A 12,870-nucleotide genomic window follows, 5' to 3' on the forward strand; every position below is an offset into this window, starting at 1 on the left:
GCCTGCCACCACATTTATTGATCAAAAAAATGTATATTTTTAATGTCAAAGTACTTAGTAATTCACCTCCATCCTCTGCTACATAACTTCCAACCAGACAACATATGTGCCCACATCACATGACATCTTTGTGAACAGAAATGCTGATGCATCTTTAATTTTGTGGTACATAGTGTACTTTTGTCCTCAGCAATAGCTGGAGTTCTTCAGGCTCATGTTTTGCACCACAGACCAGGTTTGGACAGCTGCAGACTGGTTGTTTTTGTTGGGGAGGGATTGTTGTGTTCTGCTTGTTTGATAGTTCTTTAGTGTTTTTTGTTTATCTTTCTTTGGAGAAAGTGGAACTTTCCTAGGGGAAGCAAACTTTTTGTTCTGGGCTGTTATGCATTTTAAATATTAATTTGATTCTGTTAGAGGTCAAGGCAGCAGCAGCACTAAGAGACTCCAAGCTGCTGTGTGTCTCACCCAGAGGAATTTTCATCTGCTCCTTGGCATCCGTGGAGTACTAACACATCACTGTGATAATTCCCCATTGGAAGGTTTTTTTGCTTGTGTAGTCACTGGGCTTTGCAGGGTATGGTTGGGGGCAGAGGTGCTGTGGTTCTGCCTCTGGTTTCCTTGGAAAAGCCCCTCATGCCCACATTGATTTGCAAATAGGGTAGTGCCCTACTCTGCACTTGCTTATCCTCTAGCAAGGCTTTTCAGCCTTTCCAGGATTAGAGAAAAAAAAAAATCAACCAAGCAACCAATTATAACAAGCTTCTAAAAACTTAGTTCTCCCAGAAGAAACTCTGGAAAATGATTCCTGTGGATTCACTTTACCAATTTATATTTTTTTACTCTTCTATTTCAAACCATTTAGCCCCTCAATGTCTGGGAAGGTCAATAAAAATCCTACTTCTACACAGGGCCACATCATGAAAGGTAGTGTTAACCCAGCCTACTGCTGCTCCAGGGAGAAAGGGGTGGCAGACCTTTGCGTGTTCTAGCTGTGACTCATAGCACTGTTTTAAAAATAACATTTATTGTGTTTTCTAATTCAAACTGAACAAAGGAAACGTTTTCTTTTCAGAATTGGTTGGATCCTGCCAAGGAAATCAAGAAGCAGATCCGAAGTAAGTTTGTTATTGTTGCCCCCGTTCTTGCCCCCATTTACAAGTCTCCCTGTGGCAACAAAGCCTATTTCACAGTCATCTTTTGTATCCAGTCCCAAGTCTTTGGCAAAAGTAGTACCTGCATCTATTAGATATTTTACCCCATAATGAGTGTGAGTGGTTACTGAGGTTTGCAACAAATGAACTTGCATTGCTGATAACAACTTGACATTTGCAGAGATGCAAAAACCTGAGGTTTGACATTAAGCAATGTAACCTTAGGGACTAAACCATGTATATGAATTATTTCTTACTGATATTTATATCATATCCAGGAACACTGCTCGTGCCTCGTACTGAGATATTTCACTGATGCAAAGATAGCATTCTACCTAAAATATCTTTCCTTTCTGCATTTCAGAAACTTGATCTTTGCTCCTAAAATGACCAGTCAACTCACAGAGAAACAGTCAATTTTCTAATTCACATGAATCTTTTAGAAATCTCGCTTGTTGAAACTAGATGTCTGCTACGTAAGAAATTCAAAAACCTCTGGAAGGAAAACCTTGTTGAGACTGCCAGGCTCAAAATTTGACTTGCCTTTTTAAAAAAAAAAAATGGATGAAATTTAATGTGTGCGATTCTATGCACAGGAAAGCTCAGTAGTTTTTTTCTTCGCACATGTTGTAAATGATTTCTTCTAACACTTGTGCTTTCACAAGCAAATATATCTAGTGGTTCACATTTGTTGGACCAGGCCTGACAAGTGAATCCTTTCCCTCTCCAAGATTCAAAGGGTTAATTTATACTGGAAAATGTCCCCACTTAGTATGAACAACCTCGCCTTTCCTCCAGTAGTATTTTCATTACAAATAAGTGATCTGCAGTACAAAGTAATGAAAATTTGCCTTTTCTAAATCTCATGAGAAGATGTATCTGGAGACAAAAGTGCTTTAGACCTCGATGAATCAGGTTACACTGCTTGGTCAATACAAGTAAAGCAGCTCAGCTCCCCACCACAGATTTGAAATGCATTTAATGTGTTCCCAGGCCATGAAATAGACAATGAAAAGTTGTGACAGTGGGAGATTAAGCAGGGCAGAAGAGTCTTGTCCTGTACTTGAGGCAGTGGACAGTTGTATTTGCAGAAGGTGACAGCAATAATTTGCTTGTACAATTCACCCCAGAGTTTTGGAACATAAAAGTTCGTAAAATCAAGGGCTCTGAAAGTCTTACAAAGAGCTGAAGTCCTGACGATAAACATCAAAACTCTCCTTGCACACTCATAGAATCATAGAATGGTTTGGGTTGGAAGGGACCCGAAAGATCATCTAGTTTGAGCCCCTTCCATAGATCAGGTTTCTCAAAGCCCCATCCAACCTGGCCTTAAACATTTGAGCCTGTTCTCTCAGGTGTGTGGATCATCAAGGTGAATGGGGCTTTTCATGGAATGAAATTTCCCTGTTGTCTCTAAATAAATATTCCCAGACACCCAATTTGGAGAACTATTACAGTACTCTGAGCAAGTAGATCTGTCCATCATATAAGCCCTCCTACCAGAGAGTGCACCAGATATACCTTCAAACCTTTAATACGCTTTAGGAGGTACCTAGGCACAATATGTCCCTGAATGGAAGATCATGGGAAAGCCCTACCCTGTGTCAGGTTTATAAGGAAAAGTCCCGTTTTTCACGGTGTTCCTGAGTAATTCCTTTGTTATGTGGCCAATATGGATTTTTTGAGAGGGATATTTATTTCTAGTTAGATTTTTCCTTTGACAGCAGTGCATTTCAGAAAAGAGAAGTGACATTGCTTCTGCTTTCTGGACTACAAAAATACTGTAATTTATGTGGTAGAAGTAGATGTGAAGGGTATATCCCACAACAGAGGCCTTGGTGAAAAGTGTTTTTATTGTAAAACCCCCTTGTTGATTTTGATTTGGGGTTTTGTTATTGCTTTTTATTTACATTCAAGACATGGACTAGTGTAACCTGACACTTTTTCAGAATAGCTTCTGTATTTACATACCATTTTCAACTTCTTTTAAAATCTTGATATTCCTTCTTTGCAACATTTAAAGCTAACACTCCAGAAATAATTTCACTGACCGTGGTGGTACAAACCAGTACCCATCACGTGGGTCACCTAGACTTACTGAAATAAGTAAAGAAGAATTCCCTATGTACTAGTGCTATGTACTTTTTTCGGTCATGCTCTCTGTGTTTGTCCTTGCAGCTTTGTCTGCACAATTTATGTTTGCTGAAGAAAGGAGCTATGTGCTGAGGCAGCACTCTGAGAGGATGCTGTGAGCTGGTTTGGGCAGCTAGACCTTGGCACATAACCCTGCTCCAGAGCCCATTCGTATTCTGGCTTGTGGTGTTTCCAGTACCTCTGTGTTTTGGGTTATTGTTTTTTAAAGCTTGTATAAACCGTGTTTTCAGGCTGTTATTTTCAATAGACCTTGTTTTCAGATGGAGAGCTTTTTAATATTAGTAATAAATTACTACTCCCTTAGAGTCCTTGCTTCAGTGGAAATCTTACTTAAAAGAAAAGAGCTTTAAAATCAGATCTAATACAGTGTCTTCAGTGTGAAATGTGGGAAAAAGATACTGAATCCTGTTCTTATTAATTGCTTTTCTGGGATATTTTTAAGTCTGTTGGTGATTGAACAGCATGAGCATCTTTGTTTGCACTTACAGTGTACTTTCAGTCAATCTGTGTTCTTTTCCAGGTGGTGCTTGGCAGTTTGCATTTAATGTGAAATTCTACCCTCCAGATCCTGCCCAGCTATCTGAAGATATTACCAGGTGTTTTAAACATTAAATACCTCTCTAGAAGGGGCTTAAAAGCTGTTCCTAGTAGCACTTACACTGTAATTATCCAAGAAAAGAAATGTTTTATGTTCCCATTGTCTGTCTTTCTCATATGAGCTTATGGGAAATATGCAAGGCTTTGGCAGAAAAGACAGTATGAACAGTGTCTATCCTCTGAGCTATGAAGACTTTTGTATAATTTAACTCTAAACCTCAGCTTTTTCAATATACATATTCCTGGGAGTTGATTTTAGTTTTCAGGAAGATGCCTGATGCCCATTTTTGCCAGTGGTAACAAGATATTATTGTAAGTAAAATCATATCTATGAAAGGAAAGAAGTGACGTGATGCTATGGCTTAAGCACCATACTGAATCCAAAACAGGGCAAGCACTGTAGCAGCTACTTAAGAAAAATAACTCTTTCCCAGCTGAAACCAGAATAGATAAGAATAAGCATGCATATAAATTTCGCATGTCATTTGACAAAGTAAGGAATTGATCTTCATGGAATAGAGAATATGATGGTAATGAATGGCTGTTCCCTGCTCTCCAAGTCACTTGGCTCTGGAATCTACACCTCTGCTCTCTGTTTTTGTGTTTAGACTGCAACCACAACCAAAAGAACCCTCACCTGATTTCCTCCGTGGTGTAAGGCACAAAAGCTTTGAGCCATGACAAATTTTGTGCCATCAGCAAACTGTTCTCTAGCCTGTTTCAACATTTTGCATATGTTTAAGCTTTAATGCTTTATGGACTTATTTGTTGCTTTTAAGGCAGCACAAAGCCTTTGACCTAGATCAGAGGTTCCCTATGGCAGGTACTGTGCAGAAACAGTGTGCCAAGAGCTCACACTTGAACAGAGGACTTCCAAAGGAAAGGATTGCTTTTCTCCTCTTGTCACTCTCAAATTTCCCTTGGTAACTCTGCCTTTGCCACCAACCCAATGGTCTTCACGTTATTTTCTGTTTTCTTCTATCTGGTGATCCCTTGCACTGCTTATCTGTGATTTTAACATCATTTACTGTTTAAATGAATTTTTGAGAAAGCACAACAGTTTGCTAAAGAGACAGCTTATGTTTTTTGAATGACATAGAGGTCAGCTACCCTTTCATGAACAGTATATGAGGTTTTTAATTATTTTTTGCTGCTTAAAGAAAATAATTATGAGGTAGATTCATATCTTAGTGATTTGTGATAGAAATCTAGTATGTTTAATGGGTGTTTCTCCATTTATGTCACTAAACAAAGTAATAACCTATTTTATTAAGAGGTCTCCATGCTGCTGCATAACGGTAAATTAGGTGTTGCTACTGATAAATTAGGCAAAAGCTTGGTGTTTTGATTTTTTTTGTTGGTTGTTTTTTTTTGTTTGTTTGTTTCTTTTACATAATTATTATTATCCTTGTAAATACCTGAAAAACTCTGGGCTGGGGAACTGTCTGCAAATTACTAGCAGAATCGAGACCTCTTGGCAGTGCTCGGGCAGTGCTTCTTTGGGGGCAGAGGTGGAGGAAGCACTGTCTGAGCCACCTTGGTGCTCTGTTGCAGGTACTACCTCTGCTTGCAGCTGAGAGACGACATTGTGTCGGGTCGGCTGCCCTGCTCATTCGTCACACTGGCCCTGCTGGGCTCTTACACTGTGCAGTCAGAGCTCGGCGACTATGACCCGGATGAATACGGCAGTGACTACATCAGCGAATTTCGCTTTGCCCCGAATCACACTAAAGAGCTGGAGGACAAAGTGATTGAGCTGCACAAGAGCCACAGGTAAGCGGAGGGCAGCAGCGTGAGCTGTAGCCTGCTTCAGGTACCATCCTGGTGCTTCAGGAGATGTTAAAATCTGTCATGGTATACTTAGTTATTTTTTGGGTAAGACTCCTCTCTGTGTCTTTAGATAGAGAAGAGCTTTGCAGTGTGAAAGTTAACAGGGTCTGCACCAGAGCTTTGGCTCTGGTAGGTACCCAGCTACCTAAGGGATGTGGCTGTACTTCTGACAGGCTGAAAATGTTTTCCAGCTGCTGGATTTTGTTTTGGATGCATTTTCTTAAAATTTATGCTAGAACTGGTTGCATTTCCTCAGGGGAATGACACCTGCAGAAGCTGAGATGCATTTCCTGGAGAATGCCAAAAAACTATCAATGTATGGAGTAGATCTCCATCATGCCAAGGTATGTATTTCAGTTCTTTCATGGGTCAGATTTCTCCTGTGGCATAGTAATTTAAGTCTGCATGAACTCCCTGATTTATTCCTTCTTGTATTTTTGAGATGGGAGTTTTTTTGGGATAAATCATGTATCAGCATGAGGAAAGGTGACTCATGGGATAAGCATAAATATATCTTGTAACTGTAACATAATTTAGCCTGTAGATTAAAAGCACATCAACTTTCATGTTGATTAAACAACCAAATCCTTGGGGAAAATATTGAATGGATGTAGTAATGAGGAAGGATATTAGAAGCTGTCCACACAGTGATCAATTGTCATTTCATTCAGCTACATTTTCCAATTTAATACGGCCAACTGTGCTGTCTTAACTAGATAAGCAGGTCATTTCTAATGCTGCAGAGAACTTTCAGACAATTATTTAACTGTGTTGGAAACCTAATCAGATTGATGGTAATGGGGAGGCAGCATCTTGTCTCTCTTCTGAAGTGTGGTCGTTGCAGTTGACAGGAGGGGCAGTAATTCTCCTGGAAACATTCTCCCATGATCAAGTAAATTCTCTAATCATCAGGAGGTTAAGTTATGAATAAAACATGGTCATTCTTACTGTGGCTTGAGAGAACCAGTTATTAGCCTTGTGTTAGTTGTCTGACTTTTGGGTTTGGGTTGGTTTTTTTCCCAAATAAATAATTACTATTTTTTTCTTCACTCTTCAAAGTAAGACTAATGGATTTTAACGTTTTTGAGGTTAGCAAGCATCCTTGGCAAAGGAGTATTGAACCAAAGAATTCTACCCTGTGGAGAGCACTGCATTTTCTGTAAAGGTCAAATTATTGTGAGCCTGTTTTTGTGCTGCAGCAGATCCTTTCAAGAACTGAGATAAATTTGCAGCTTGAATCTTGAAAGAGCCTGCAACTGTGTCCCTGAGGCATTTCATAGGAGCTGTGCATGTGTGTTAGAGAATTCAAGGCAATCTTTTGTGTTCTGTTAATTGCCTTCAGTGAAAATGAAAAATCTGGGTACAGCTCAGTGGGCAGCAGTCTACCAGGAGGGATGCCACTACCTTCCCTGTAACTTGCAGATAGGCACAAAATCTTGAGGCACACACAGAGCAGAGAGAAACAGATTGGCAAATGTCACTCAGTAGCTTTTTACCTACACAAAGATATCCCCAAACCAACAACAAAGTGGATTCCTGTTCTAAATAATTCCTGTTCGGGCTTTGTTTCTGAAAATAACATAGCATTAAGGCCTAAGTATTATTTTCAGTTTAAGAGAGGATATTCTGAGATAAGCATTTTATTTATTCTTTTCTGAAAAAAAAAAAAACCTTAGTATCCTGATTTAGTTTTTTTTTTCTCTTTTTCAAATGGAAAGACTCAGAGCAAGAGAAGTTGGTAGGCAAGCCAATCTCTCTCTAAAGTGATTCTCTTAATTTAAACAAGCTGCAGTAGTAACCAAATTGGGTCTGTCTGATTTAAGAAACCCAAGAGTAATCTTGAAATTGAGCTAGAAGTGGAATAGGTAGACTCTGCATGAGAAGTCATGTTTAGTTTTAATTAGGTCTGTTAGTGAGATCTGGTGGTGTCAGGCTGGGGAACAAGTATCTGTGGATGCCTTTTGGAAGTCATGCTGTGGCAAATGTCTTCATGTAAATGTCAGTTCATTAAGGCTGTGCCAATATCTTAAGTATTTGACAAATACTGGACTCACCAGCTACTGTTAAAACTAGTTCTCAGTTATCCAGTGCAAGGGTGTGATAAAAAATATGTTCAAATAGACAGATCTATCCTGTGGGCTAACACCATTCTGAGGAAGCCCCCACTTTCTATGCAGAGCTGCAGGGATGTGCATCTCAGCGTTTCATGGCTCAGACATCATAGCTAACAGTTTTCTGTTCCATGTAACCACATCTCTCCTGAAAAAAAAAAAAAAGCCAAAATGCTTTTATTCAGTTTTCATTTTACCTGTAGTATCACACTGAAAACCAGTCTCTGACACCGACAGATCCACGGTGAAGGTGGAGAAAAGGGAGGAAGGCATTTCTCAACAAGTTTCAGGGAAAGCGTATCAAAAGAAGAAACCCCTTGCACCTGCAGCTATTGCCATGTATGGGCACACATGCATTTCTGGCATTCACCAGGCAGTGGGATTACTTGCAATGAGACTTTCTTTTTTTGGAATCCATTCACTGTATTTAGACGTTACTCTTTGCTTAGGAAACTGAAACTGATATACACTGAAAAAAATGGCTTTATCTCTTCTGTAGTACCTGACAGTGATATCACACAAGAGCTTTATTTAGAAAAAAACCTACCTTTAGGGGATGATACTATCATTGCTGGAGCATTTATCCTCTATTGGTATATTCTCTAACACTGGAGTGACTTTGTGGCACTATTTCTGTGTTATGATTTTTAAACTTTTTAAAAAACCATTATTCCAAGCTGTGCCGTAATGTTTTCATCATGACTGACCATGCGTACTTTTGTGTTCATTTTAAAGTGTAATCAGATTTTCACCGTGCACCCAAAAGATGTCTGGTTGGGAAAATCAGATGAAAATTATGAATTCATTTCATGATTATCATAGGCTGACATCTTCATAGCTTCTGCTGTCAGGTTTTTGTGACTTTGCTTTAAAATAAATCCTCAAGTGCTTAAGTGCACTCAGTGCTTTAAGGTGGATTTTTCTTTTCTCCAGCACTACTAGTACTTAGCTAAATAAAAACAACAGTGATAGAAAACAGTGAAGATTTGGTTTAGACTATTTGAAGAGTTCTAAAGGAAAGACAAATATATATTTCTTACTTTGAAAATACGTATTTATGGGTATATTCTAATAAGATTGCGGACAAATCTTCTGTAGTACTAACGTGTCTGACCTACATCTTTCCTGTCAAACGTAGGTTATAGCAATAAGCACAGCTCCACACTTTTAAAAAAGAATCTTTCCTTGTCCAAATGGCCAACTTTCTGCCCACTGGGCATTTCGAAGTGAAATTACTGAGCATACACACAACAACATTAAAGAAACTAGCAAATCTACTAAAGCCAAGATGAGCAAACTACAGAAGAAAATCCTTTCTAAGGGTTTACAAGATTTAGTCATGGAGATGAGTGATACCAGGAGACGTAAATTTTTATATGCTGTCCTATTTACTTTCAATCTGGTATTTATGCTAATAACCCCTTTTTTATTATGCTAGTAAAATTTTGATATATGACTGATACAATTCTTTTAATAACATCTAAATTTCCCTCCTTCCTTTGGAGTCTTTCTAAAATATAAGGAAACATTGGCAACCCTCAGTTTCTTTCACCCTACCCAACCTTACTATTACTTGCATGAATGCATTCAGTGAGTAGGGTAGCACTCAGAAATCAGGTCACTACAGCTGATGCATTAAAAAGACATAGCTCAGATAGAAATACAGGATACAGGAGTCTGTGGTACTGTAGGATGCAAGGATAGAAATACTCAACAGAGTGCATTGCTTGCTTTTCCAGGATTCCGAAGGAGTGGAAATCATGCTAGGAGTCTGTGCAAGTGGACTTTTAATATATCGAGACAGACTCAGAATAAATAGATTTGCCTGGCCAAAGGTTCTGAAAATTTCCTACAAGAGGAACAACTTCTACATCAAAATCCGACCAGGGGAGGTAAGGGCGTCCTGATACTGTTTAGTGAATGAACCTTTTGAAAAAACCTGAGTTCTCATTGATTTGTTGATTTTTCATGTCTTACAAGCCTTGAATGTTCCCCTCCATTTATATTTTTTTTAATTTATGCTGATTTTCTTAGGAAAGATTAGGTGCATACTTTCTTTAAAATACTGTTAAAAAAACTTCTTTGGGTTTTTTTCTGTTTACATCCATGACCTAACATAAAGAATAAATATGGCCATCTGCACCTAAAAAGCTCATCCATGTTATGAATATTTTGGGAATTTAAGTAACATCTTTCTTATTCATGGAGAGCTTCTTATCCTCCGTCATGTTGTATATTAAATTGGCATCTATTTTCTTATCAAAAGATGTAGACAGGCCAAAATTCATAAAATTATCAGACTAGTACACTTAGAGTGGGAGCAGAGATCCAGAGACTGATAAAACAGAGTCAAATATCCATCATTCAGCACTTTTGGTAGCGTCACACTTTAGCCCTCCCAGGCCCACCGGAGCCTGTCTTCTGGCTCTGGAGAAGGGAATGTGAAACCTCGTACAGCGAGTGCCCTCTCGTGGCTCAGCAGGTTTTGTAGCAAATGCCAACCTCACGGGCCGAGCTTGCGCTCACCCAGAAACCATGGAGTGGTTTGGGTTGGAAGAGACCTTAACGATCATCTAGTTCCAACCACCCTGCCATGGACAGGGACATCTTCCACTAGACCAGGCTGTTCAAAGCCCCATCAACCTGGCCTATAAGATGATTACTTTTAGGGGAAAAAAAAAAAAAAAAAAAAAAGGGAGAAATTCAGTATCATTAGAGGTGAAGGAGGAATTCCATTTTAAATGCTGGTACAGTAGTTGGTCTGTGATAGATGAAAAGCCCATATCCATTTGGAGTGTGGAGCTGTATACCAGGACAGAAATGACCTAGATGAAGGCTGGCATTTGTCCCTTAATGCAGCATGGCAGACAGGGGTCCTGAGCCAATGATTCATCATTGACCTGGGAAATGTGCTGGGGTCCCCCACCTCTGAGCCTCATCCTCTTTTAGAGTCCTAAACTAAAATGCACAAAACTACATCTCCTGCCTTTCAGCATAAGCAATTTTAGTAACCAAATTCCCAGTCTTGAGTTTAATTTAAAAAACCCAAATTAATAACCACTGATGTTCCCGGTTCCAGCACTGAAGCTCTCCACTAACAATGCTCTGTTGAGCTCTGCTGGCCTTAGTATGTAGTGTCCTGTGACCAGATCATAGTTCCATATATAAAATAATCAATGCAGCCTCTTTCCAAATTACATTTGATGATAATGTGATTCACCATCCCATGTGTCATCTTTATTATTTTGCTGTTTCCTGCCTTGTTTTTCTGTCAGCTTCTGCAGGGATCCAGGCTTCCTTGACAAGCACCTTTCTGCCTACCTTTCCTCCATCACAGCAACTCTTTTTCACCTCCTGAGCTGTCTGCATGTAGCCATCATTATGTTACAGGAGTTGTGGCTGGAACAGCTTCTGCATCTATATGAAATATATAAATTTGCAGCACAATCTAAAAAGGTGTCTTAGTATCCCCAGATAACTCTTTTCAATTACCTGTCTTTGCCTCATCCTTCTCAGGAGATAAATTAGCTATAACCACTGTGATTTACTAACTGTAGTTCTTTCACTGTAAATTTCCTTAATCTAAGGCTGTGTGAGACCAGATCAGTCCCTAGGGACTATTGCTCCCCTCCAGATATTACCAGTCTTCACACTGTAGTTTAAACTGGTGAAATTAAATCAACAGGGTTAAAAAACTTAGATGATGTTTTTCTCAGAAGTCTCCGAAATCTTAACTGATCTCTTTGTTACTGTAGGGGATAAGGCATCACTGTCACCATAAAAAAACCCCTCTTGTTCATTAGCAGTGTTTCCCCACAAAAACGATCCTCAAAGATTGCCATTTATTATCACTCACTCAGCTTCTTTCCCAAGCCATAATCTGTAGAATATGTTTATGTGTGGTTGCATACATGAGCATATATGTTCACCCTTGCAATGAGATGATACAGACGGAGGAAACGAAGATGAACCTGTGTACACTGTGTAAAAATAGATGCACAGCATCAAAAACCTACTTATTCTTTTTTCCTACCTAGTTTGAGCAGTTTGAAAGCACTATTGGGTTTAAGTTGCCAAATCATCGTGCTGCAAAGCGCTTATGGAAAGTGTGTGTTGAGCACCATACATTTTTCAGGTATGTTGATTTCTTTTCCTAAAGGTGTGATATAAAACACAACAGAAAAGATTGATTTTGTCAGCAGAGACAAAACCCTTCAAATCAAATTGTCTTTTTGATCATGAGGTACCTCTGAGCAGACAAGGGAAGGTTATTGCTTCTTCAAAATTTGAAATGTTTCTCCTAAATTATTCACACTATTTCAGGAAGATACTTCTTAAAATCACCATATGGTCCTAATTAATAATTTTACTTTATGTGTGCCGTTATATTATGAGTCACTATAATTAAAGGTATAAAGGACTCTGCTGCACTTCTGCACATAAACTTGCATAGGGAGAACAACTTACATGAAAGATTGCTGGGGGATGTTGGTAAGAGTCTAAAAAGAAAAAGGATATTTTTATTTAATTACATATGAAAGTACAGACAGTAGTAAGTGGTGTAATTTTTTTTATCACCTAAAATACCCAATCCATACCTGTAATTTTTGGATTACTGTGGAATTTTGCAGCTATTTTTTGACTTCTAAGAGAAGACCCAAGAAAAGTTTGGGATAATGGAAGAAGCGCTGTAATCAGTTTGTGCTAAGATAGTCATCAGAGATACTTAGCAAAGCAAATCCAGAAGGGTGAGATTTTCAACAGCTTGAAAGGGTATTCGGTGCTTAAAAACCCCCTCTGGCGGATGTTTGGGAGGACTGAAGAATTTCTCTCCTTTCCTAAAACTGTTGGTTCAGGCTGTCTGTATGTTCATATGAAATGCAGTCTTAGCAGCAAAAGACCTAAAGAGATATGATGTGAATTTTGGGGGTATTTTCTGATTTTTAATGAAAAATCAATATCTGAAGCATAAACTCCGTGCCAGGAGAGTGGCTTCTTCAGCCAGCTCCCATAGCCAAAATACAAAG

The 12,870-nt window shown here is 38.9% G+C and overlaps 1 protein-coding gene across 30 annotated transcripts in view; it reads left to right on the plus strand.

The window, feature by feature from the left end:
- EPB41L3 (erythrocyte membrane protein band 4.1 like 3) overlaps positions 1-12,870 on the plus strand; it is a 141,959-nt gene that overhangs the window by 101,149 nt on the left and 27,940 nt on the right. For all 30 annotated transcript variants that reach the window (XM_027886358.1, XM_027886349.1, XM_027886350.1 and 27 more), the window contains 6 exons: positions 1,073-1,115; positions 3,826-3,901; positions 5,457-5,675; positions 5,989-6,076; positions 9,583-9,735; positions 11,881-11,978. In XM_027886358.1, coding sequence (XP_027742159.1) covers positions 1,073-1,115; positions 3,826-3,901; positions 5,457-5,675; positions 5,989-6,076; positions 9,583-9,735; positions 11,881-11,978 — 677 coding nt within the window. The remainder of the gene's footprint in view (positions 1-1,072; positions 1,116-3,825; positions 3,902-5,456; positions 5,676-5,988; positions 6,077-9,582; positions 9,736-11,880; positions 11,979-12,870) is intronic.

The sequence above is a fragment of the Empidonax traillii genome, unplaced genomic scaffold, assembly GCF_003031625.1.
Source record: "Empidonax traillii isolate 1590-97213 ecotype Southwest subspecies unplaced genomic scaffold, ASM303162v1 scaffold186:size1492175, whole genome shotgun sequence".
NCBI classification, from domain to species: Eukaryota; Metazoa; Chordata; class Aves; order Passeriformes; family Tyrannidae; genus Empidonax; species Empidonax traillii.